Source organism: Gopherus evgoodei, chromosome 5, assembly GCF_007399415.2.
Source record: "Gopherus evgoodei ecotype Sinaloan lineage chromosome 5, rGopEvg1_v1.p, whole genome shotgun sequence".
Lineage (NCBI taxonomy): Eukaryota > Metazoa > Chordata > Testudines > Testudinidae > Gopherus > Gopherus evgoodei.
The window spans coordinates 113,360,935-113,388,130 of record NC_044326.1 but is presented as its reverse complement, the minus strand read 5'-3'; the positions used below and the strand labels follow the sequence as shown (position 1 = coordinate 113,388,130).

The 27,196-nt window shown below is 43.4% G+C and overlaps 1 protein-coding gene across 1 annotated transcript; it reads right to left on the bottom strand.

The window, feature by feature from the left end:
* LOC115652897 (cytochrome P450 2U1) lies at positions 1–27,196 on the bottom strand. Its single transcript, XM_030565521.1, has 5 exons — positions 26,773–27,196; positions 11,812–12,447; positions 3,289–3,450; positions 1,241–1,408; positions 1–712 (listed from the first exon to the last, which is right to left on the bottom strand). Exons 1-5 carry the CDS (start codon positions 27,194–27,196, stop codon positions 534–536), a joined length of 1,569 nt encoding a protein of 522 aa, XP_030421381.1. The 3' UTR covers positions 1–533.

Sequence of the window (27,196 nt, the reverse complement as noted above, 5' to 3'; positions counted from 1 at the left end):
AATTAAATCACAGATGTGTTTTAATATCTAGTGCTGCAAAGAGCCACAGGAGAAACATTAAAGAGCCACTTGCGAGCCTTAGTATCACTGTTCTTGTCATTTCTAACACTCTTCAGCAACATAGCATTTAGTCACCATGTTTCTTCATACAAACATACAAATCCCTTAAGTCATTTAATGCTTCCTCTAGTATTAGTTGATCACATCCTTCCTTTTGTTTGGCAAGTGTATACACAAAGCACTTTGACAACATATTGACCAAAATGACACTTGATACTTGTAAAGCGTCATGTGTTATTTTGGTCCTTTGTCCCAAAATTAATGGTAACAGATTGGGTAACTGCATCTTAAAAAAGAAATAAAAAGGCGAAGAACATCAGACTGGCTAACATGCTCTCATCCAGTCACTTTTGGAACTCAGCAGCTAACCTGGAGTTACTAGTTCATATGTTTTCATACCTTAGAATGATAAAAATATAAAGCTGAATTTGCTAAGTGCAGTATCTCTTCATTTAGTCTTTTTTCAAGTTTCTTCATCTCTTCAAAGCAATTATATTGAATGGAAATGGAGCTAAAGTTAGACCAAATCTTCCTTCCATGGCTGGTTTTGTAGCATTCTCAGGATACAAAAAGGTGAAATTTTGCATGAGATTTACAAACATCAAGAACAGCTCCATTTTTGCCAGCTGCTCTCCCATGCACACACGTTTACCTAAAGAGAGGTTAGAAAGTTAAATATTACTGATTCTTATACTGTTGACTCATTCAAATACAGCCCTACAATTTCCCTACAACCTTGTTCCAAGCAGAGAATTGAACTTTCTAAAGTTGGGATTCAGCGTCCTGTTTTGGATTTCACTTGGTTTTATTATTTAACATTAGAAGCACATACAGTTTTAACACTTTATGGCAGTAAAACCACTTCTATAGTATCACCTAACCCATCTTGGGGACGCTACTGGGAGAAGGTTGCACTTATTTAAACTTGCAGCTGGGTTTGGTAGGAACTAAATTACTGTATTTTGCAGGACACTCCCAAGAGGTTTAAAAAAACCCATAAAAAGTTTAAGTAATCAATGTGCACCATATACATTTCAACTTTTATTCTATTTTCAACAATGAATATTATTTTCTATGACAAAATAAGAAAATGGCAAATGCCAAAGGCTTTTTGGAAGTGCAACTCTCACCCCAAACTTTAAACAAAAAAGCCCATTCCAGCTGTATCTAGATATTTTACCAATTCCGAAAGGAATGAACATTTCTCTTTTGATTAGCTGGCCATTTTCATCCAGAAATCTTGTTGGTTGGAAGTCATCTGGTCTCTCCCATATATTTGGATCTCTGTGCACTGACCATAAGTTGGGCACAATCACACTGCCTTTAGGAATAGTATATCCCCGTAGCACTTCAAAACAAAAACCAGAGACAGGAGATTTGACAGATGTTAAGAGCAAACATGAGAGATTTTGCGCTTAACAGAAGGAGGACTATAGTAATTAAACAATAGCTCAGATCCTCAGCTATGGACAATGAACACCCACCACATCTCAGGACAGAGGATGGAAGTCTGGGTGCAAAGGTGGTCCTCGTGCTCCCCTGATTCTGGGCTGGCTGTGTGCCAGCTTAGTCTCTCAGCACAACTTAGAGCAGCCAGAAGTATACTAAATTATGCTAACAGTCAGGGATCAACAGGGTGTGGGAAAGTCTCAGCCATGTTATGTTTCCAGAAAGTCTCACTCAATATGCCAGCAGCAGAAGACAGTAAGATTGACCATTAGACGTTGTCCCACTAAAGGAACCCCTTACATTGGGATGATCCTCCCACAACTAGCTAATGCTGATAAAACTAGAATTCACTGGTGATGCACTGCAAAGCAAACACTGCATGATGTGTGCGAATCCCTTTAGTTTACTAAGATCATTTACCATTATCTAGAATGGCAGAGACATTTCAGATCTTTTACTGTTGCAACCATTAAACTGACCCAAAAAGTTTCACAGGAACACAGACAGGACCAGGCCTATACTGCCAGCCTTTTGAACACAGGGCTTCCTCAAAATGTATTCAACAATATTCCCCTGCCCACAAACATCAATCCATTCCAAAACCTTGTCCTCTCCCCCAGGTCCATTAATTCCATTTTCCCTTCCCCATCCTCACACCCATAATCCTTCCCAATCTCCAGTCTAGTAAGTCTTGGTCTATCATGTTTCCCCTTTCTAGTTCCTAGTAATTCACTGAGGCTCCTCTAGCAGGCAGCTGTTTATCAGAGCTGGCAGGCCATCCCACAAACTCTGATTGCAACCAGCAATATGTCCTGCAGTCTGTCTGTAAGCTATTTGACTGAGTGGGGATGATGTTCCCTCTGATGTCCAGCTCAGTGGTCAGTTGGATTTGTGCTGGAGGTGTCAGAGCTCCAGGCCAGAGCACCCAGTGTCAGCTCCTAAGACCTGAGAGGAAGGCAAACATTGGCAAGGAGAGGGTCTGCCTGTAGCAGGTACAGGAATCCCACTCAAAGCAGCAGTGGCTTGGCACCAGCTCTCCTCCTCCACATACACTGTTGTAGAGTCTATGAGAAGAATGTGGTAAAGGGAACTAGTTCATCTCTCCATGACCACCTTGAGGCACTGTGGGGGGATGAAAGGAGGGAATTCTCCTTGAAGCAGCTAGCATCACTGTAGCAGGTGTTGAAAAATTTAAAGAAGGATATGCTTTTGGGTGGCTTGCAAGATGTTTTTTTGCTACCATCCACCCAAGTTAATCAATTCCTGTCTACCGCTATCACACCCCTGGCAATAGGGATCAGCAACAGGACTTTGGGAGAGGGTGAGATTGTTTTCTGTAGAAATAAAAATCAGCAGCACATTCCTTTCCAGCTTAGCAATCTGTTTACATCATGTTAATATTTTCAAGGCTCTTTGTGCCAGGAAAAGGGCTAGAGACTTTTTTGTTTTTGTAAAATGAAAGCTCAGATTCTCTTTACTGTTCCCAAAGGCTGAGTCTATCAACAAAGGCTCACACAATTCCTGTTCATCAACAGATAGGACTCTAATTATGAAATACTTGGGCATCTTCAGTTAACCACTTTGGATGATTGGATAAACATTCCTAGCCCTTCTGTCTAAAGAGATGGCATTTTACACACTGAAGTTACATCTGTACCTGCATAACTGCAATCGTCAAAGTTCTCAACACCTGTCCCATCAGACATTTCAGCTACAAAATGTAAAAAAAAAAAAACCACAAACCCCCAAAACCAAACAAACCTACAAACAAACACTTACCAGCAGTTGCTGAGGTCATTCGAGGAACAGAAAGAGGAACAACCACAGTCATTCTCTGGACCTCCATGATGGTCGCCTCTGTGAAGGGCATATGAGCCTTGTCAGTGAGAGAAGGAGCTCTGTCACGCCCAATGACCACTTCAATTTCTGTATGAACCTTTTCTATGCAAAAGAAGGGAGGAGTAAAAAGAAACATGAAAACTAGGAGCAAAGGCACTGACACACTTTCAGATTTACATTACTCTCAATCACGATACAGTTGAGGAAAACTACGAGTACTGATAATAGGATGGCTAGGGACTTTCACTTCTAGGCAGCCAAGTGCATAGGCATTTTCTAATGACAGTTTAGAGTTTGCTGGTCCTTTAAAGAGAGTCTGTGCCCAGGCTACCCACAAGGAGCTAAATTAGAGCCCATCTGGCTAATGAACACCTGGGCCAATAAAAGATCCTCAGAGCTCAGTTACAGGTAGATGCTCACAGAGAGAGAACCTCTCCCAAAGGAAAGGAGCTTCCAGGACTGAGAACCACAGGCCCCGAGGAGGAGGGTTCTGCAACCCTTGAGACTAGGGAAAGAGCCCTTTTAAAATCCAAAATAACCTGGAACTAAACTACAACCCCAGGAGGGGGATTGTGTCTTATACCGTGTGGGCTGCGTGAGATCTTAAATGGCCCTCAGAGAGATGAAACCAAGGCAGGGAGTGCCTGCAGAGCCACACTAGCTCAGCAGGGTGCTCTACGGTAGGCATGCCCCATGACAACTTGTACCAAAAGTGGGATTCTGAAACTCCCCTTCTTCCCCAACCCTCCTATCAAGGAGGGATGACCAGGCACAGACACCTTCCTTAGCTGCAAGATGATTACCTTCCTTTACTGGCATATGGAGGGGCAGCCATGGCTGTTGGGGTTCCAGCTCCAGTATATGAGTACCTGAGTAGAGGCAGTAGCCCTCTCAGATACACAGCAGACCTCTGTAGTAATGGACTGGAGTTCTACTTCATTAAATCCAAATATTAACTTGAACTAAAGTCTCTCCCTTTGGGCCTGTGATTCTCAGTCCTGGCCTCTCTAGCACTCTACTTGGCTCAGGGATTGCACAGCCTTCCTCAGAGTGGTGGGGTAATGGTTTAACAAAACAGAACACCCATTACCAGTACACAAAAATCTCATCAGCCACACTGTTGGAAAGAGTTTCTACACACTCTCTCTTTCCTCCTTGCCCCATCTCACCCAAGCTACCAAAGGATAAATGAAAGCCGACCCTCTATTCTATCCTACCCTGTCATGTATATTAGGCCCAAAGTAATGGAGGAAGGTGCAATCTCCTTCTTTCAACCTATTTATCATTGCATTGAGGGCTCACCATATAGTATTAAGTTCATTACAGCAGCATTCACTAAGTGCTTTCCACTCAGCTATGAAGATGGAGACCCTGCCCCAAAGAACTCTCAATCTAAATAGACAAGCAAAAGATGAAGGGCAGGCCAGAGGGGAAAAATATCCAAACTGAGTTGTTTGTTTGTTTAAGTAATAGCTAATATTAGTTATCCACAACTTCCCTGGAAACCCTGTGTCTGTAGTGGTTCTTCTGTTTGCCAGTTCTACCTTTCAGCTTTAGACCTGCCACATCCTCAACAGCAATTGAAGGTTAATTATCTGCTCAGTCAGCATAAGAAAAAGTTCTTGGTATTACCACAAAGGCAAGGAAACGGATTCAGCAATCATCACTTGCTAAACAGACATATGTTGCCATCTATGGATATGCTAAATTAATTTCTGCTCAAATGAGGAACACAAAGTAAACTAACTTCTTTATAGCGATGACAGTGGATTACCCATTTGCCTGTTTAAAATACCAGGGTTGCTTTTCATATCGATAGATTCTGATCTTTGAACTAGTGCCTGGCATGTCCAGAGTGGTTCAATGGAAAACATTTTTCAAGGGGCAGAAAATAATTTTAATTTTGAGGATGAGCCATCTCAGGGTTGTTCACTTGTCTACACACACACACTAGGTCACCAAAGTGTTGTATCCCCAGGATGAAGTCTGTGGGATCCTGAAGAGATTTGTGGGACTGTAATAAAACTACCTAGATGCTTTGCTGTTTCCATGGCTGACTGCAAGGTGCAAGATTTCTTGATTTTTTAGTTAATAGCATGTCTAGACTGCTACATTATCTTTGCTTAGGGGGAAAAAAAGCAGTAATTAAAAGTCCCTCAGATCCTGGACAAATATACTTATCTGTGGAATTGAAATAGGACTGGAGCCCAGTTAGTTTTGATCATGCATGTCTCTTTCCTGTCTCTGGGTACGTCTACACTACGGGATTATTCCGATTTTACATAAACCAGTTTTGTAAAACAGATTGTATAAAGTCGAGTGCACGCAGCCACACTAAGCACATCAATTTGATGGTGTGCATCCATGGTCTGAGGCTAGTGTCAATTTCTGGAGCGTTGCACTGTGGATAGCTATCCCGTAGTCCCCGCAGTCTCCCCCGCCCCTTGAAATTCTGGGTTGAGAGCCCAGTGCCTGATGGGGCAAAAATCATTGTCACGGGTGGTTCTGGGTACAGCCTCACCTCTCCCTTCGTGAAAGCAGCAGACAACCATTTCGAGCCTTTTTTCCTGGGTGAACTGTGCAAACACCATAGCACAGCAAGCATGGACCCTGCTCAGATCAATACCGCAATCATGGACGTTGTAAACACCTCGGGCATTCTTGTGCAGTCTATGCTGAACCGGGACCTGCAAAGCCAGGCGAGGAGGCAGTGGCGGCTACGGCACCACGGCGACGAGAGTGATGAGGACATGGACACAGAATTATCTCAAACCGCGGGCCCCTGCGCTTTGGAGATCCTGCTGGTAATGGGGCAGGTTCTAGCCATTGAATGCCGATTTTGGGCCCGGGAAACAAGCACAGACTGGTGGGACCGCATAGTTTTGTGGGTGTGGGATGATCCCCAGTGGCTGCGAAACTTTCGCATGGGTAAGGGCACTTTCTTGGAACTTTGTGACTTGCTTTTTTCCTGCCCTGAAATGCCATAATACCAAGATGAGAGCAGCCCTCACAGTGGAGAAGCGAGTGGCAATAGCCCTCTGGAAGCTTGCAATGCCAGACAGCTACCGGTCAGTCTGGAATCAATTTGGAGTGGGAAAATCTACTGTGGGGGCTGCTGTGATGCAAGTAGCCAAAGCAATCACTAAGCTGCTGCTACGAAAGGTTGTGACTCTGGGAAACATCCAGGTCATAGTGAATGGCTTTGCTGCAATGGGATTCCTTAACTGTGGGGGGGCAATAGATGGAAGCCATATTCCTATCTTGGCACCGGAGCACCAGGGCACCCAGTACGTATACCGCAAGGGTTACTTTTCAATGGTGCTGCAAGCACTGGTGGATCACAAGGGACGTTTCCCCAACATCCACGTTGGATGGCTAGGAAGGGTTCATGACGCTCGCGTCTTCAGAAGCGCTGCTCTGTTTAAACTGCTGCAGCAAGGGAATTACTTCCCAGACCAGAAAGTAACAGTTGGGGATGCTGAAATGCCTATAGTTACCCTCAGTGACCCAGCCTACCCCTTGATGCCATGGCTCATGAAGCCATACACAGGCAGCCTGGACAGTGGTCAGGAGCTGTTCAACTACAGGCTGAGCAAGTGCAGGATGGTGGTAGAATGTGCATTTGGCCATTTAAAGGCGCACTGGCGCACATTACTGACTCGCTCAGACCTCAGCCAAACCAATGTCCTCTTTGTTATTGCTGCTTGCTGTGTGCTCCACAATCTCTGTGAGAGTAAGGGGGAGACCTTTATGGCAGGGTGGGAGGCTGAGGCAAATCACCTGGCCACTGATTACGCGCAGCCAGACACCAGGGCGATTAGAAGAGCACACCATGAAGAGGTGCGCATCAGAGAAGCTTTGAAAAAGAGTTTCATCACGGGCCAGGGTACAGTGTGACGGCTGTGTTTGTTTCCCCTTCATGAGCCTCCCCTCCTTTATTGACTCTTTCTCTGTAAGCAACCCACCCTCCCCCTTCAATTACAGCTTGCTTAAGGAAATAAAGTCACTATCGTTTAAAAATCATGTATTCATTATTAAAAAGTCATTATAAAAATTGGCAGAGAACTGACAAGGTATCCTGGGTGTGGTTTCGGAGGAGGATAGGAGGGAAGGAAAAGGCCATTGAACACATTTCAATGTAATGACAGCCTTTTGGTTGGACTGTCCACGGGTGTGGAGTGGGCGGGTGCACGAAGCCTTCCCCCACGCGTTCTTACAGATCTGGGTGAGGAAGATATGGAACATGGTGAGTGGTGGAGGTTGTTACACAGGGGCTTCAGCAGCAGTGACCCCGCTGCTCTTCCTGAAGATCCACCAGATGGAGGATGTCAGTTTGATCACGCAGCAGCTCCAGCGTTGCATCCCACCACCGCTGATCTTCCTTTCTACACCTCTGATCTTCCTGCCGCCACCTCTCATCTCGAGCATCCCTCCTATCCTCACGCTCATCCCTCCTATCCTCACGGTCACTGGCATCTTTCCTGTACTTTGCTACCATGTCCTTCCACTCATTCAGATGAGCTCTTTCATTGCGGGTTACTTCTATGATTTCCAAGAACATTTCGTCTCGCGTCTTCTTTTTCCTCCGCCTTATCTGAGATAGCCTTTGGGATGGAGTAGGGAGGCTTGAAAAATGTGCAGCTGCGTAAGGGAGGGGAAAAAAGGGAGATAAGTATTTAAAAAGATACATTTTACAGAACAATGGTTGTACTCTTTCACAGTGAACAACACTATTCACCTTACATAGCACATGTGATTTCACTACAAGGTCGCATTTTGCATCTTAATATTGAGTGCCTGCGGCTCTGGTGTTACAGATCTCTCAGATGCAGGTCCAGGCATCAGAATTCAGCTTGCATGCGGCCATGGTAAGCATTGTCTTTCGGCTTCTCCAGTCTTCATATACACAATGCCCTCTGATGCTTCTTTCCTGTTAACACGCAGCAGCAGAAGCCAACACCCCCCATCCAATTCTCTAGGATGATTGCTTTACCCCTCCCCCCACCGCATGGCTGGTATCATGGAAGATCACTGCTAATCACCCCCCTTTCCCCCCCCACCGTGTGGCTGGTAGCTGGGAAGATTCCTGCTAGCCAAACGCAAAAAAGCTCAGCGCTATCCTTCCTCCCCTCTCCCGGCTTGGCTACGTGCAAGGAAGGATTTATTTTAAGCAACAGCCCAGTAGGAAAATGGCCATCTCTGTCCCCTTAATTAAATTCTTTAATTTCAACCAGGTTACCATGAATGATATCATTCTGCTGAGGATAACAGAACGAGATAAAGAATGGATGTTTCTTGAATGCCAGCAATCACCGGGACCATACGCAGCTATGCTTTGTCATACAATGATACCCGATTACTTGCTACATGCATGGCGTGGTAAAGTGTCCTACCATGGTGGATGGAACAAGGCTGCCTTGCCCAGAAATCTTCCGCAAAGGCTTTTGGAGTACCTCCAGGAGCGCTTCATGGAGATGTCCCTGGAGAATTTCCGCTCCATCCCCAGACATGTTAAACTTTTCCAGTAACTTTACTCGCCGCGAATGCATCCCAAGCCCTCATGGCAAATCAATCATTAAAAAACGCTTGCTTTTAAACCATGTTTTATATTTACAAAGGTACACTCACCAGAGGTTGCTTCCATGGCTTCACTGTCTGGGCTAGTGGCTTGGGAGGGCTGGGAGGGTAACTCCGTCTGGGTCACAAAAAGCTCCTAGCTGTTGGGACTAGCGGAGTGCCGTGTGCTTGCTGCAAGGTCCTCCTCCTCCTCCTCCTCCTCCTCCTCCTCCTCCTCATCTTCCCCCTCTGCAGAATCCTCAGCCATGGGTGAGATTACAACCCCCACCTCGGAATCCACAGACGGGAGGGTGTAGTGGTGGCGCAGCCCCCTAAAATTGCATGCAGCTCAGCGTAGAAGTGGCATGTTTTCGGCCCTGACCCGGACCTTCCGTTTGCTGCTTTGGTTTTCTGGAAGGCTTGTCTGAGCTCCTTAACTTTCACTCTGCACTGCACTGAGTCCCTGGTGTGGCCTTTTTCCACCATAGCCTTGGAAATTTTTTCAAATATTTTTTCATTTCGTCTTTTGGAACAGAGTTCTGCTAGCACTGAATCCTCTCCCCATATAGCGATCAGATCCAGTACCTCCCGTGTGGTCCATTCTGGAGCTCTTTTTCGATTCTGAGGGGACTGCATTGCTACCTGTGCTGATGAGCTCTGTGTGGTCACCTGTGCTGATCAGAGCTCCACGCTGGCCAAACAGGAAATGAAATTCAAGAGTTCGCAGGGCTTTTCCTGTATACCTGGCCAGTGCATCCGAGTTCAGATTGCTGTCCAGAGCGGTCACAGTGGTGCACTGTGGGATACCGCCCGGAGGCCAATACCATCGATTTGCGGCCACACTAACCCTAATCCGATATGGTAATACCGATTTTATTGCTACTCCTCTCGTCGGGGAGGAGTACAGAAACCGATGTAAAGAGCCTTTTATATTGATATAAAGGGCCTCGTAGTGTGGACGGGTGCGTTGTTAAATCGGTTTAACGCTGCTAAAATCGGTTTAAACGCGTAGTGTAGACCAAGCCTCTGTCTCCCTCCTCCCCGTCTCTCCCTCTTTAGATCCCACAAGGGCTAAAAGTGGAGCTTCTTCTTCCAGCAAATAGCAAGACCAACTCTTTCTTCTCACCTTGCCTCCCTTCTAGCCCAGCTTCCTCCTTGACAGAAGAGTTTGCCGCCAACAAGTGCTAGTTCTGTGAACTGCCTGACCAGGCCACTTCCTCACAAGAGCTGAAGAAGCCTCATGGCCAGGAAAAAGAGGTGGCACAGCAAGACTCCCAGTCTGGCCAAGTGAAAGCAGAGAAAAATATTATGATGCATAAAGTATGGGATGGGAGATCACACTGGTAAGGAAATAGTGCTGTTATATAATCAATGTTTCACACTCCCCTGGAATACTACACTCAGTTCTGGTCACCTCATCTGAAAACAGCAGAAAGAGATGGGGTTCAAAGACAAGTGACAAAAATGGTTCAAATCAACAGCAAAAAGGAGAAAAATTACTAGCATGTGTAAGTGGAGAAAGAGGCTAAAGACACAAAACTCACAAACACCTTCTAAACCCCAACCCATGAAGTGGATTTTAAAATGTTTTTCATTCATATTATTGCTCTGTTAGCCAAAGTGGTAAAGATACTCCAACTCCTATGAGAGAGACAAAGTTGGGTGAGGAAATATCTTTTATTGGACAGATTTCTATTGGTGAAAGAGAGGCGCTTTCATGAGGCACTGCTGCTGATCTCTGTTGTACCCTTTCTCTTGCATTCCCTGAGCAACCTGCTTGCAGATGTTCACATTTCTACAGCTGGTCTGTAGCTGTGCCTGCACAGTCTTTTCTCCCCACAGGCCCAAGAGATCCAATATCTCATGTTTACTCCAGGACAGAGCATCTCTAGAGCATGCAGCTGGCATGGTCAGCTAGGGAGTTGCACACAATGGAGAACTGCTAGATATGCTCACCAACTTCCAAGCTGGACAATCAGGAAAAGGCATTTAAACATTCTGTAGGGCTTTAAAAGGGCAATTTCCAGTCCCTGTGAGCCCTTGGCAGTGGAGTTCAGAGTTGCGACCAGAGCAGTCAGTATTAGGCATTGTGAGACAGCCGCTGGAGGACAATTAAGGTCAACATAGGTAACACAATGGCTTGGGCGAGCCCTGGGCCATCCTGTTTTTACTTTAAGAAGTATGGTCACCCTAGAAAAGAGTTTGTCCCTAGGTGACAGAGTTTGGCTGTTCCAATCTAACAACAGGCAACAAAATGGTGCTTTAAAATTAGCACTGAGTGAACTCATTTATCTCCAGAATGCTGAACTGCTGTCCTATTGTACAATCTTTGCCTGAAAAAGATTTATGATTGAGTTTGGAGACTAAACTATTACCTTGACCTTTTTGAAGAGATTACTCTAGATTAGGAGGCACTGACAGAAGTGTTGTAGGCAGTACTATAGCCACGTCACAGTGCCTCGTACTTGAAACCTTCCTTGTCTAGCAGACAGCAGCTCGGGCTGGAGCTCAGGCTATGAAACCTAGAGGGGGGGTTCCTGGCCAAAACATCGATGTATCCAAGTTTGACATGTCAACTAGCTGCAATACTTGCCTTAGATGCATATCTAGAAAATTTAGGTGGCAAATGCACAGTATGGCAGGGATTGCGTGGGCAACGTTAATGCCATTTGGGGTACTCATGGTTGGTTTGGTTATTTTGGGGGGAGGGCGCTTGTATTTGATAAAACTAGAATATTGAGGTGCTTAGCCCTTTAAGTTAGTTCTACCTATTTATAAAACTTTAATTTCAGATTAACACAATTTTGGGTTACTTGCCTTCCTGATAAAATACAGCACTCTATAAAAACAACAACACAGTCTTGTAGTCCAGCGTACAATAAATACGGTTAGAAAAGTCTCATTTACCTTGTACTTCTGAGTGGAGAGACATATAGAGCAGACACCAGAGCAGTGTGTTGGTAGTGGTGTCAGTGCCTGCGATGAAGAGGTCACCAATGATAAAAAACAAGTAGTCTTCGTTAAAGCTGCTCTCACTGTTGCTCTCTCTCTCTTCTTCCACTTGGAGGAGATACATATCGATGAAGTCCCTGGGATTTTCTCTATCTAGAGTGTCCCTGTGCTGTGCAATTATTTTCTTTAGAAAAACTGTGACATCAAACTCAATTTGTCTCAGTTCTCTGAAAGGGCCAAAGGGAAGATAATACAGCCAAGGACAAATGTTGACCAGAAGTACATGGCTGTTCACACTTATCTCTAGTGCACGTGACATGAGACTTAGCATGGTCTTAAACTCAATGTCTTCATAGTCAAAGCGCCTGCCGAAGGCCATAGAACAGATAACATTGGACACAGAGTTGCTGATAATAGGAAAGGGGTTAAATGGATCTTTTCCATATCTTAGCATTTCTTCTTTCACATACTTCAGTTCTTCAATGATTTTCGGTTCCAGGCTATGCTTTCCTAATCCAAAATGACGAAGAGTTGAGTGAGAAAACTTCCTCTGTTGTCTCCATACCGGGCCATATGGTGCAAAAACAACACCTGGGGGAGGAGGGAGGAGAAGAAGGGGTGAATCCCAAATTGAGCAACTATATTCTCAAGGTGAGAATTTAATTTAAATTCCTCCCCTTCCCCCCCAAAAAAACCCCCAACACTCACAACCAGATCAGGAACTTTCCAAAAAGGAAGGAGAGTCATGTGATCAAGGCACAGAACTAGGAGCCAGAGAAAGATGACTCTGTTCCAGCTCTAAGACTTCTTACATGGCCTTGGGCAACTCTGTACCTCAGTTTTCCAATCTGTAAAATGGCTACCTCAACAGGCTTAGTGTTTGAAATATGTTTTGAGATCCTCAGTTGGATGGCAGTATAGAACCATTATTGCTTACCGTCTTGTAAGCATTTCACAGCAATGTCAAATTTTGGACATACGGTAGCAGTAACCCTTTAAACAAATGACCCCCCCACCCCTCATTCAAAAAAAGGGGGGAGGGGAGACCTCCTACACAAATGCCATGAGCAAGATGGAGATAACCAAATATTCAAACACAGTTTGTTCTGCAGTGTGACATTACAAGACGACTCTCTCCATGGTACACACCTCCCAGTACTGTCTGTGTGCATGCAACTCCCATGAAAGAGAAAATTCAAGTTGACGCCTACATTTTTATGAAACAATTAGGCAACAGGATATAAAAGCTACAGACAGACTGGGAAGGTGACTATATATTTAAAACTTCTGGGTAAAAATGCCCTTGGATTTGCATTAGTGGGGAGTTTTCAAAACTTTAGACATGTTCTCCATGGGTGTTTCTTATTATGAAGAATACCCCCGAGTCAATTTTATATACTTTTTTTGTTCATGGGCTTCTTTGGAGTCAACTATAAATATTAATTTACATGCAGATAGATGCATCTTGTTGTGTTTGACAATAGACAATGTACACATTTACAGTAATAACTATATAAACAAAAAACAGCTAGCTACAGTGACTTTCTCTGATCAGGTTAAGTTTATTTGGTTAACTTGGAAAAGTATTTTAAGCCATCAGAGCAAGAACCAATATTTTAGTGCTACTTATGGTGAACTCACATTATGTTTTTTAAGAAAAAGCAGCTTGTTTCACAAAAGCTACATGTCAACCACATGTCTCACCATTAATGTTAAGTTTCAAAGATCTTTTTTAAAAATTCATTGATTTGTGAAAGGCAGTTTGGTAAGAGCTTAATGCCAAATCTAACATATGGTCAGATACAGAACAAGAGAGAAACTCACTGACCAATAGAAATTGGTAACAGAAAGATGTGTGTTCTTGATACTGGATAGGCATCCACATTTTGATAAAAGGACCTAATAGTCAAAACATGAAAATGAATTAACACTAAAATAAATCCAAAGTTATTTAAATGAGTGGGTATAATAATGTACAAAGGGTAGTATATGCCAAAGAGAATGTAAACTATTCAGGGTCAGGACAATCTAAGAGATATGGAAGGGCAAAATAAAGATTGGTATGTGGTCTTCATGATTAGATTTTTCTGACTGAATTATCTATTAAAGTGAGAGATTGTATTAGGCTGAAAAATCTGAATACATTGTTTAGTTCCAAAGGTCTTGAACAAATTAAGCAGAGTATTATGATCAGTCCTTGATTAAGAAGGTCACTGTACTTTACCAACTGAGTGAACAGCTATTCAAATGAACCTCATTTTGTCTCCCTATAAATATGCTTTGAAGGACAGCTTCTCAGCAATACATTTTCTGTATAGAACACTTTTTTGTTTTTGTTGGTTCTCAGCTTGTCAGATTACCGACCCCACGGCAGTGTTTCTGTGTAGCAGCAGTAACATCAACTGGGACAAGTGAAAAGTTAAGGCATATCTGATACTGAAATTGTCCAAGAACATATTAATCATTCCAGTGAAACAGAACACTTCTATCTTGGCCTAAAGCAAGTACTACAACAAAACCAAACCACAATTCAGCACTACCTTTTCCTGCCTCCAGAAGGGGGAAGAGTAGTTTCAGGACATGAATCCCATCCAGAGGAGAAGACAGTCTCATTATCTTTTAAGGGAGCAAACTCCCTTCAATTTATGCATTAAAAGCTGAGCTGGCGAACCAAGACTGTCCCAATTTCATATTACAGTAGAACCTCAGAGTTAGGAACTGACCAGTCAACCATACATCTCATTTGGAACTGGAAGTATGCAATCAGCAGCATAAACAGAAACGTACTGTGTTACACGTAAGCTACTAAAAAAAAAAATGAAATGAAAGCAGCATTTTTCTTCTACACAGCGAAGTTTCAAAGCTGTATGAAGTCAATGTTCAGTTGTAAACTTTTGAAAAACACCATAACATTTTGTTCAGAGTTATGAACAACCTCCATCCCCAAAGTGTTCATAACTCGGAGGTTTTACTGTAAAAATCTTTTCAGACATGGTTCCACAGAGAAGACTGTCATATGAGATCATCAAAATCCTGGAAATCCCAGCTCATTTAGCAACACTGACAACTAGCTTACTATAGGCAGAAACTAACAGAGATGGAGAAATATATTAAAAAGGAGAAAGCATTAGATTAGAACAACGGAGATCAGAAAAAAAAACTTGAATCCACTGGCTGAATGCCAGCTAAAAATAAAGAGGAGTAATCGGGCACTTTTTTTTATTAACAGAAGATCATTGGGGAAAAAAAAAAAAGCTAGGGAAAGCAGCACTTTGCTCTGTACATGAGCTGAGAGCCAAGTGTACCCAGGAATGGGTATATACAAGGAAGAATTTGAATAAGCCATAAAAGTGCATCAAGCAACGAGAATTAGACCAGGGCTTTGTAGCAGAGCCCGGAGCAGTGGAGCTGCAGGTTTTTGCCTGGAGCTGGAACAGAGCTGGAGCACAGAAAATCTTGACTGCTCCAGGCTCCCCACCCACCCCATTTTCAATCCAAAATGAATGATATTTAGCAAAAAAAGTCCTAAAGGTGCCAAAAAGTTTCAGATTGTATAACAATTGATATTAACATCTACTTTACCACTTTACATAATATGTCACAGCTCTTCTCACTTTGGCCGAAATCAAGATTTAATGTACAGATACAAAATTATAAAATTTTTTGGAAATGTGTTTTATTAAAGAATCAGATTAATTATCAGACATCTGGCAACACTGCGGACTGCTCCCACCCTTGTGCCAAGGTTAGACGAATATGTACTTGCATAGATAGATAAGTATGTGTTGATACTTCTTTTGTAAGGGTTGATCAATGAGATACGCTGAGTGCTGCGATTACGGAAAAGTGTGACGCAAGATGTAACATTTATGATAGCACAAACAGATATATTGCAAAAAAAAGTTTTTGTTTATTGATGTATTAAGATATTGCAAGAGATATTAACCACTTAAGCTTATTTCTCACACGGGCTCCTGTTACATTTGTTCATTTGTACATGCTCCCGTATCACTCTGGCAGACTTATTTTATATGTCATCTGTTCAACTGTCTTTTGGTAGCATTGTTTGTAATTTTAAATTTACTGAAAAAGTCACGTGCAGCAGGCATTTTATTTATTTATACACACACACACACACACACACACACACAGAGTAAACATTTTTGCATAAATTAGGAGTGATGTTTGTGATATATCCAGAGTGATTGGAAAATGTCCAACACAACTTTGAGGGTGAATCCTTAGGTCATTTTAAGAAAAAGCATTTTTGTGAACACGTGTCCTAAAATTCTTCCTAAAGGAGCAACAGTCCCTTCAAGAAGATGATGAAAAATGAATTTTTGATCAATATCTCAAAAAACACTAATATACAGTAATGAAATCATGTCTGTATCTTAGCGTTAGTATGTGCTACCATATTACGTTATCCAAAACTATTTAAACCATACGCATCCCAAACTGGCAGTTGGTCATTTTTATTTCATATTTCAAAAAAAGGCTTGTCGTTGACTGCCTCTGGCTACGAGCGGTAATATGATGTTTCATAATAAGTTAATACATTTTGGTTATTATTTATTATTATGCTTAACATGTATGGTTCCAAAGTTGAAAAATAAGTAAAATTATTTGTATCATTATAAGCATCTAAGAAGATTAAAATTTTTAAACAGTTTTCTCAGAAACAGTTAATTATACAAAATAAATTAAGAGTACCATTTTAATGCATGTTTTAGCATTAAATCATATTCCAGGGTCGTATCTGTTAAATAGTCAAAGATTTTAAAAAAATATTAAATAAAATTGGCCCAGTCCCCCCAGTTCATGACGCCTGTAGTTTAAATAATTTTATTTGAATGATGTTGTATGATAGAACATTGGAAATAAACTTTAACGGGAAAGCTTATTTTCAACCTTGTAACACATAGCCTCGTTATTTCCCAACAATTAGTGTTGTGGAACATACTAAACACTATGGCACATACAAAATTTCATTGATATATCTATATTAAAGCATTTTTGAGATATTAATTAAAAACTTGGAAAATATTTTGAATATTTTTACTGCAAATTTTCATAAGAAAAACTAACTTGCAATTTATCTGGCTCTTTGAAAAGTCCTAGAGAAAAGATTTTTTGCAGAGCTTCATCTGAAAAGAAACCCAAAATTGAGCAAACAAAACTTGACTCGTATTTGAAGTCCTCAAAGGTTACAGTCATTATGGATGCCAATACTTTCCATGAAGGGCTGATGGTAGTGAGTGCTGTTGAACTCAAGGAAACCATTTCCTTTAGGCTAAAGAACAAAGGATTCCAAAAAATTGCAGGTGAAATGGGTCGGCACCTTGGAGTTTCGACAGGGCACGATGAGGTTCGTCATTTAGTTGTCAGCACAGCTGAGTCTGGTCACCAAGAGCTCAAGAAAGCTTTGGAGCAAAAACTGTGCTACCTGAAAATGGATGCGGCAACCCGTGGAAACAGAAATTTCCTTGCTATCAATGCTCAGTACTATGAAGAAGGAAAAGATAAAGCTGTGGTAAAACCTTGGACATAATCAACACTGAAGGGTGTCACAATTCTTCGTACATGAAAAGTCAAGTAAAAGCTATTTTAGAAAAATTTGGGATCAGTGAAATGCCAGTGCTGAGCATCTGTGTTGATAATGCAGCAAACATGATGTGTGCTGTCAAAAATTTCAGGGAGGACAATGAAACCATTTCTGAGAACAGGGATGTGGACAGAACTGAAGCTATTTTGCCTGATGAAGGAACTAAAGGAATGGATGAAATCGAATTCAACATGGATGCTGCTGCGCAATGGGTTAATGACCCTAGCCTCATACTTCCAACATGGCTTCATGAGGACGGCTCAAAAGTCCAACTGATGAGGTGTGGTATTCATACTCTTCAGTTGGCAATCTGGGATGGCCTGAACAAAGAACATGCGAAGAAATTCCTGGCTAAAATTTGGCAAGTCGTTGTCAAACTACAAACCCCAAGTATTCAAATGTTCTGCTTGGTCTACATGGGGTAACAATCATTGGATACTGTGACTCGCTGGGGTTCAACATTTGCAATGATTGATTGACTTCTCATTTTTCAATCTTACTGTGAACAAGCAGCTGCTGCTGGAACAAGAGAACTCAAATTAACAAAAGCCGAATGGGACGAAGCGAAGAACCTGCGAGACCTCTTGGCAAAGCCAAACCAAACAACCGTGAATCTTCAAGCTGTCGATGTAACCCCAAGAGTTTTAATGAAGGAATGGCGAAAGCTGTCAAAATTCTTGCAAGAAAATGGTGGACAAATTGCAGAAGGAATTCTATCCTCCATGCAGAAACATGAAGAGAAGCTTTTTGACAATATTCATTTCCTTGCTAGAGTTTATGTTGACCCACAGTATCAGATTCTTCTTACCTCAAGGGAAATACCAAGGGCAAAAGAAGGGCTCCTTGATATTGCTCGACAACTTGAACAACACAATCTATTGCTACATTTGAACTCGGCAAAACAGGTTGAAGAAAATGAAACACAACAAAAGGAGTAATCAACAATTGAATTTGCAGTTTCGGAAAGTTCGCATCCTTCAGAAATAGCAGGCTGTTCTCAAACTTCCATCTCCACTCTGAACTTGTTCAAGCATCCATCCTTGAGACATCTTCAACCATCACGGGAAAATGGAGATAATTCAAGCATCAATTCTTCAGAAGATGACGACTTCGAAAAGAAATTGAATAAGCAAGAAAGATGCCGGTGAGTTTCTGCAATTCATAAAATGCAATGAAGCATTATTTGAGAGAAAATTTCAGGAAGATTGTGAGGCAATGAAATCTATTGGTAGGCTAAAAGTTAAGTCTGTTTTTGAGGCCATTCACAGCTACCCACACCACATTCAGGATGCCTGTAGAATTGCTTTAAGCGTGACAACAACTCAAGCTAGTGTAGCGCGACCATTTTCGGCTTTAAAGTTAATTTTAAATGATTTGTGACAGGCTATGAAAGACGACTTGATTGCTGCAATAATTTTTTACAGAATGAATTATGAATGATTTTAGTTTGTATCATTGATGACATTTAAATTGTTTTAAAAGTCTGAATAAAAATGTTTTCAAAATTACAGTATGCACTTTTTTCTTTAGTTAAAAATTAATTTGAGTTGGCGCACGGTGCAGAGTTGGAACGGAGCTGGAGCAGTCACTATTGGTGCCAGAGTGGAGCTGGAGAGGAGCAATTCAAAAACTGATTGCTCAAAATCCCTGAATTAGATGGTCTTATTAGACTTCTAGGTTTATAATGCTAGAGCTCACACCATTGCTACCACTGTTGGAGTTATATCAGTGAGAGTTTTGGGGTTTTTTGCCAAAAAAAACCAAACCAAGAAACCTCCATATCTATAGACAAGGCATACCACTTTTGACAGAAACTCTACCACCCAACCGTTCAGCCACTATATATTTCTGAGTTATCCAATATGTCTTCCAACAACTACTACAACATGGAAGACCATACTTAATATTGCCAATACTGGCACAAAGTTTGCTGACCTCCCATAAAACACAAATCTATGTATTTTAAATTATGTCAACATGGCTTCTGGGTTTAATACAACTCCATTTTTGGATCTGTCACTACAAGAATTTTTTAGACTAGATGATAAACTTACTCCTGAAACCATAAACAAGTTAATTAACTTTATCTAAGATCAATTATATCAGTACATGAAAAAGTAGGAGAAATGTTACTTTTTGGTGGTATTTGTCTATGGGGAAATGTAAACATGATATATGTACTGTTTTTTGTAATGCACTTTCCAGGCAATTTGCATCATGTATTTGTTTGTAAAATAAAAATTAACTCATTATGGCAATGTAAATAGGAAAAATACAGTTGTTGCATTCAACTGAAAATGTAGGCTCTTTTTTAAACATGTGGATTGGATTAGAGGAGAAGCATGGAGAGTGGGGGGTCAGTGATGATAATATGTTGAAAAGGATAAAGTAGTACAGGGATCACTGGTGCCCAACGAGAAAAAAAAAGGTTATTTGGAGCTACTGGAATTACTAAGTTGGTTTACTTTTTAGCAATTTTAGTTTCGGTTTTGTTTGCTCTGCTGAAAGCATGTACCCTACAAAGAATTGCATGTGACTATATCCCTTTCTGGATAACTTAAGTGAATGAGAGGAAGAAGAATGGATTGCACTGAAGAGAAAACAACTAAGCATTTCTTTACAATGGGAGGCTACAGAGCCCAGAAGGAAAAGATAGTCAAATACACCATTCTGAACAGAAAAAAAAAAAAAATAGAGGAGTACTTGTGGCACCTTAAGACTAAAATTTATTTGGGCATAAGCTTTTGTGGGCTAAAACCCACTTCATCAGATTTATGCAGTGGAAAATACAGTAGGAAGATATATATACACACCGAGAACATGAAAAGAATAGGTGTTGCCATACCAAATCTAATGAGACTAATCAATTAAGGTGGGCTATTATCAGCAGGAGAAAAACACTTTTGTAAGGATAATCAGTTGACAAGAAGGTGTGAGTAACAGTAGGGGAAAAATTAACATGGGGAAATAGTTTTTACTTTGTGTAATGACCCATCCATTCCCAGTCTTTATTTAAGCCTAATTTAATGGTGTCCAGTTTGTAAATTAATTCCAGTTCTGCAGTTTCTCGTTGGAGTCTGCATGCATCCAATGAAGTGGGTTTTAGCCCACGAAAACTTATCCCCAAATAAATTTGTTAGCCTCGAAGGTGCACAAGTACTCCTTGTTCTTTTTGCTGATACAAAGTAACACGACTACCACTCTGAAAACTGTTCTGAATAGTGTATTCTCATTTGGAGAGTAGTAGTTTTCTTAACAATGCAACATTAAAAACCAACGATCAGTATTTTATCACTGATCCTGAGCCAATATGTGGAAAAGTTTTTTGTTTGTTTGTTTTTAAAAAAAACCAATCATACCACACACCTGTATGTCCTGATTCCAAGCTCTGACAATGTTGTGAAACAACAGATCTTAAATCACATTACCAATTCCAACAATCAACTTACTTACACCCACACATGCTGATGTGACAGCTATCACCTTGGCTGACAGCAGGGATTGAACTAAATCACCTCCAGTCTTAAAAGCGTAAGTATCTACAGCTTGAGCCAAAGAGCCAAACACTCTAGCTAGGAGCTGTTAACATCCTCTGTGAATCAGGGGAACACAACACACACTGACTAGTGGGTTACACAAACAATTTTAGCCAATATCTCATAATCTGCTGGAAATAGAGATGAACACTGTGCCTATGCTACAGAAAGTGTGGAATGCAGAACTTTCAGAGAGCATAAAACACTGATTTCTAGCTCCACTCTTTCTCAAGGAAAATAAGGGCAAGTACTTTACAGTGACCAGAATGATCATTAAAATCCAATAGTCCACTATTTGCCATAGTTAGAACCAAGTGCTGGGCTTCCAAATAAGGGGACCTACACCATCAGTTTCTGTAGAATTTAAGATTTCATTTTCAAAAATTCAACACACTTGGGGATGCTCTGGGCAGCTATCCCATAACAGAGCACAGTGTATTGCTGAGATACCTTTCCAAACATGAACCACAGATAAGCCAGTGTCACCTTACCTGCTAGAGCCTGCAGACTTCAATTTCTTTGCTGCTACACAGAGCTTTCAAAGCAGCTGCAGAGTGAAATTCAGACATTCCCTGTACTACAACTCCCCTCTCCACCTCTGGAATTTAAATTGTTGTTGATATTCTATTTAAAATGCTTGCATGCACTGGTTATAGTGCTGGCCCACTCTGTACCACCCTGATAAGCAAACAGTTGTCGTCTTACCATAACCACCAAGCACATGCTTATTTTGCACTATATTGACTGGCATGGCATGACTCATTCTTACCACAGAGTACAAAAAATATCCCAGGATGCACTTTTGCATGTGGTGCTGATGCCCCTATCTGTGTATGTCCTCAGGGTACTCTGTGCCCTGTAGAAGTATTTACTATGGGCTACCTTCCCAGACTTTCCAAAATACACCAGTTATCCTATTCAATTTGTGTGTATGGTACCATTAATGAGCTATGGCCCAGCCTTGGTTTTGTAGCAGAAAAACTGCAGAGGACACAACTCAGACCTCATCTCACCTTACTGACAACAAAAACACAACAGCTCTACCTGTAGGCCTTGTTTCCATTCGCATTTCTCATCAACTTTCTCATCATTGCACAGCCACTGGTGCAGCTTCAGTGGCCACAGCAATGGTGCGAATGCTAGAATGGACTTGCTGCTGGTGCTTTTATCACCACCTTGTCTAACACTGCTCAGAGCAGCTCTGGGTGATGTGGTGGTTAAAACAGAGGTTGCCAGAAGCTGGCAGACCACATTAATGCCCCACATTGCTGCTACAGGTAGAGCTGAGCTGTAGCAGTTTACTGGTGGACAGCTAGAAGAAAAATGTGAGCATAGTGTACATGTGGGCTAACAGGATCAGTCAGTTTCATAGCTGCTACTCGGAACTTGGTGGGTTGCAGTTAAATGGTCAAAGATCACGCCACTTTCAATCTGCTGCTGCTCAAGAAGGCTACACAGAGCAGCAGAGGCAGGTACTGAAGTTATTCATGAGAGGACTCAACAAACAGAGGATACGTCTACACTACGGGATTATTCCGATTTTACATAAACCGGTTTTATAAAACAGATTGTATAAAGTCGAGTGCACGCGGCCACACTAAGCACACTAATTCGGTGGTGTGCGTCCATGGTCCGAGGCTAGCGACGATTTCCGGAGTGTTGCACTGTGGGTAGCTATTCCGTAGCTATCCCATAGCTCCCGCAATCTCCCCCGCCCCTTAGAATTCTGGGTTGAGAGCACAGTGGCTGATGGGGCAAAAATCATTGTCACGGGTGGTTCTGGGTAAATGTCGTCAGTCATTCCTTCCTCCAGGAAAGCAACGGCAGACAATCATTTCACGCCCTTTTTCCACGGATTGCCCTGGCAGATGCCATAGCAAGGAAACCATGGAGCCAGTTCAGCTTTTTTTTCTTTTAAAACAGTCACCGTATGTGTACTGGATGCCGCTGACAGAGGCGATACTCCAGCGCTACAGAGCAGCATTCATTTGCTTTTGCATGATAGCAGAGACGGTTACCAGTTGTTCTGTACCGTCTGCTGCCAGTGTAAATTGGCAATGAGATGACGGTTATCTGTCTTTCTGTACTGTCTGCTGCGATCATGGGTGCCCCTGGCTGAAATCAGCTGGGGGCGCAAAAGCAAAACTGGGAATGACTCCCTGAGTCAATCCCTCCTTTATGGTTTCTAAAAATAGAGTCAGTCCTGCCTAGAATATGGGGCAAGTGTACTAGAGAACCAGTGTATCAGAGAGCACAGCTGCTCCATGTCAGATCCCGCAGAAACGATGAGCTACATGCCATTCACGGGGGATGCCCCTGCTACAACCTCACTCGTTGTTTCCCTTCTCCCCCAACCTTCTTGGGCTACCGTGGCAGTGTCCCCCCCCATTTGTGTCATGAAGTTATAAAAAATGCAGGAATAAGAAATAGTGACTTGCTAGTGAGATAAAATGAGGAGGAGGAAGCCTCCCGGTGCTATGACAGTCCAGGCAGGACATTAAGCGGTGCGGAGGAGAGGAGCCCAGCATCCCGTTGCTGTGATAGTCCAGGCAGTACAGAATCTTTTCTTTACACAGGAAAGGGAGGGGGCTGATGGAGCTCAGCCCCCAGTTACTATGATGAGGACGGTTACCAGCCGTTCTGTCCCATCTACTGGGAATGACCAGGAATCATTTCTATTTTCACCCAGGCGCCACCGGCCGACCTCATCCGAGGCAAGCCAGGAGCACTCACAGGCTGATGGTGACGACGGATATCAGTCTTATTGTAACGTCTGCCACCAGGGAGGGGAGAGGAGCGGATACTGCTCTTCACTGCTGCAGCATCGCATCTACCAGCAGCATTCAGTAGACATAGGGTGACACTGAAAGAAGTCAAGAAACGCTTTCTTTCCCTTTTCTTTCACTTGGGGAGGGGAGTAAATTGACGATCTATTCCCTGAACCACGCCGGACAATGTGTTTGAACCTACAGGCATTGAGAGCTCAGCCAAGAATGCAAATACTTTTCGGAGACTGCTGGGGACTGTAAGATAGCTGGAGTCCTCAGTACCCCCTCCTTCCCTCCATGAGCATCCATTTGAGTCTCTTGCTTCCCGTTACGCTTGTCACGCAGCACTGTGTAGCCTGTAGATTTTTTTTTCAAATGCTTTGGCATTTCGTCTTCTGTAACGGAGCTCTGATAGAACAGATTTGTTTCCCCATACAGCGATCAGATCCAGTATCTCCTGTATGGTCCAGTCTGGAGCTCTTTTTGGATTTGGGACTCCATCACCACCCGTGCTGATCAGAGCTCCACGCTGGGCAAACAGGAAATGAAAATCAAAATTTCGCGGGGCTTTTCCTGTTTACCTGGCCACTGCATCCAAGTTCAGATTGCTGTCCAGAGCGGTCACAGTGGTGCACTGTGGGATACCGCCCGGAGGCCAATACTGTCGATTTGTGGCCACACTAACCCTAATCCGATATGGTAATACCAATTTTAGCGCTACTCCTCTGGTTGGGAAGGAGTACAGAAACCGATTTAAAGAGCCCTTTATATCGATATAAAGGGCCTCGTAGTGTGGACGGGTACAGCGTTAAATCGGTTTAACGCTGCTGAAATCGGTTTAAACGCATAGTGTAGACCAGGCCAGAGGCTGGGAGAGTGAAAAACACTCTCCATCCTAAACAGCAGCCAAGATTTTCCAGTTGATAGTTTTCCCTCAAGTATACATAGCAACCAGGAGGTCCAGAGAGGAGAAAAGATGCTACCACAGGCCTTAAGTGGTAGCATCCTTGCCCCAACCTTTCACATCTGGTTACTAGGAGTCCAGTGAATTTTTCAGCCCTGGTTCGCAAGGCATCAGAACTTAAAGTGTGATAAAAGCAACAGCTAGTTAAGAATGCAGCAACCTGCTTTCCAGCCCACACAGCCATGTCACCTTGGGACTCTGCATATTTCACTGACTCCCTGTGAGATACAGATCAAATTCAAACTTCTGGCCTTGACATTTAAAGCCCTCAGTGGGCCAGGTCTGGACTACCTGAGAGACCAAGAGCCACTAAATCTATTATACTTATTAGAAAAAATGAAAACATTAATGGCTGAAATTCACAAAAAAGCGGGAAGAGCAGTCAGAAGCCAGCCCTCAGACATGGCTGGTTTGGATGGCAGAACATACCACGTTTAGGACAAAATACAAAACACCCCCTGTATAAGCTAGAATTCCCAAAAGTAAGATGTGCCAAAACCTAAGAATTCTAACACCTACTTACAGAAGGAGACAGACCCGGTGTCAGAAAACCACTTATTTATTGTACACTCAAATACCAGCATGATGAACATAGGACACACTAGATGACATTGGCCCCTCAGAATTATAGTGATATTTTGGTACTGATCTAGGACTAAATATATTAAGTCCTGGACACTAGACTAATAATACAAAACAATCCCTGTTCTTCTTATTCATCCCCACTAAGGGCTTGTCTACAGTTTAAATGTTAGAGAGGCACAGCTGCACAGTTGCAGCCGTGCCACAGTAGAGCTTCCTTATGGAGTAGGTAATTCACCTCCCTGAGAGGCGGTAGCTACATCAACAGAAGAATTCTTCTGTTGACCTAGCGCTGTCTACATGGGTATTTAGGTTGGTTTAACTAGGGTGCCCAGAGGTGTGGATTTTTCACTCAACTAAGGTAGTTAAACCAACCTAATTTTCTAATGTATAGCCAATTCCTATCCAACTTTTATCTACATAGGTCCTGACCCATGACCATCATATCCAAATATCTTGCAAAACGGTAATGAATTTACTGTAATAGCTCCCCGTTACATACAGGAATACCGTTCTCCCAATTTTACAGATGGGGAATAAAGAGGGAGAGAGTCTTGCCCAAGCCTTGCAGGAAGTCTGTGGCAGATCTGATAACTGAACCCAGATATACTGAGACCCACTCCAGTGACTTAGGGTTTGTCTGCACTTGAAACACCAGCATTGCTATAGAGCTCATTGTAGACACTCACTACAGTGATGAGGGGGTTCTCCAGTCAGCTTAGTTAATCCACCTCCCCAACAGGCAGTAGGTAGGTCGAAAGAAGAATTCTTCCCCAAGGGCTATTCCAACTTAACTACATCACTCAGGGAGGTGGATTTTTCACACCCCTGAGTGACGTAGCTGGGTTGACTCAACTTTTGAGTGTAGATGAGGCCTTTGCTACACCATCCTTCCACCCTGCACACAGGACCTAAGACTTCTGGGAAAGGTAAGCAAGCCAATTCTTCAGGATACACCCTGACACATTTTGTCTCATGCTCCTTTGTACCTGCGTACATGGGGGGAGGGGGGGAACAACAGCCACCAGTCAGTGGATATTGACCCCGGCCACCATAGGACCTTTAATAATCTGACCCATGTCAATAAACGGGCCAGGAAATAAAAGCCAATCTCTTCCCAGCCCTGCTGTATCTCAAGCCGTTTTTGTTGTGAGTATAAGGAAACCAGCAGGCCACCCCTTAAGGCTCCATTGCCAGGGTAAGGGGCTTCCCTGTTTGGAGAGGTGAGGTTTGCCCCTTACCTGGCACCCTCTCCCACAAGGCCGGTTGGGAAAACCTGCCTGGAGAGGATGCTGCACCGGCTCAAAGGGAGCCACCTGGCCACATTTCCCTCCTGTAGGGACCCCCGTGCAATGCGGGGGAGCCACCCCTGGATCTGCAGCCCCGGCCGGCCGGCGCCAGGACAGTGCCCCGAGCCCGGCCGGGGGCTCACTCGGCTGCTCCCCCAGCCCCGGCGCTCACCCTTCTTCTTGGTGAGCATGGCCACGATGGGGACGCTGGGCCGGTCGCTGAACACCTCGGCCTGGCTGACCAGCGCCTCCCGCACCGCCTCGAAGTCGCTGAGCACGATCATAGGGCGGCTGCCCACGAAGAGGCTGAAGACGCTGCCGTAGACCTTGGCCAGGCGGGTCAGGAGCAGGTGCGGGGAGAGCGGCCGGGAGCCCCCCTGCCCGCCCAGGAGCCAACGCCTCCGCAGCGGGCCGGGCAGCAGCGCGAAGCCGAGGTTGCCCACCAGCGGCCAGGGGCTGGGGCCGGGCGGGAGCCCCCGGGGCGGGCGGCTCAGCAGCCAGCAGAGCCCCAGCAAGAGCCCGGCGGTCGCCAGCAGCGCGCAACAGCCCAGGTCCTGCAGCGGCCAGGACCAGCCCGCCAGCCCCGCACAGGCCAT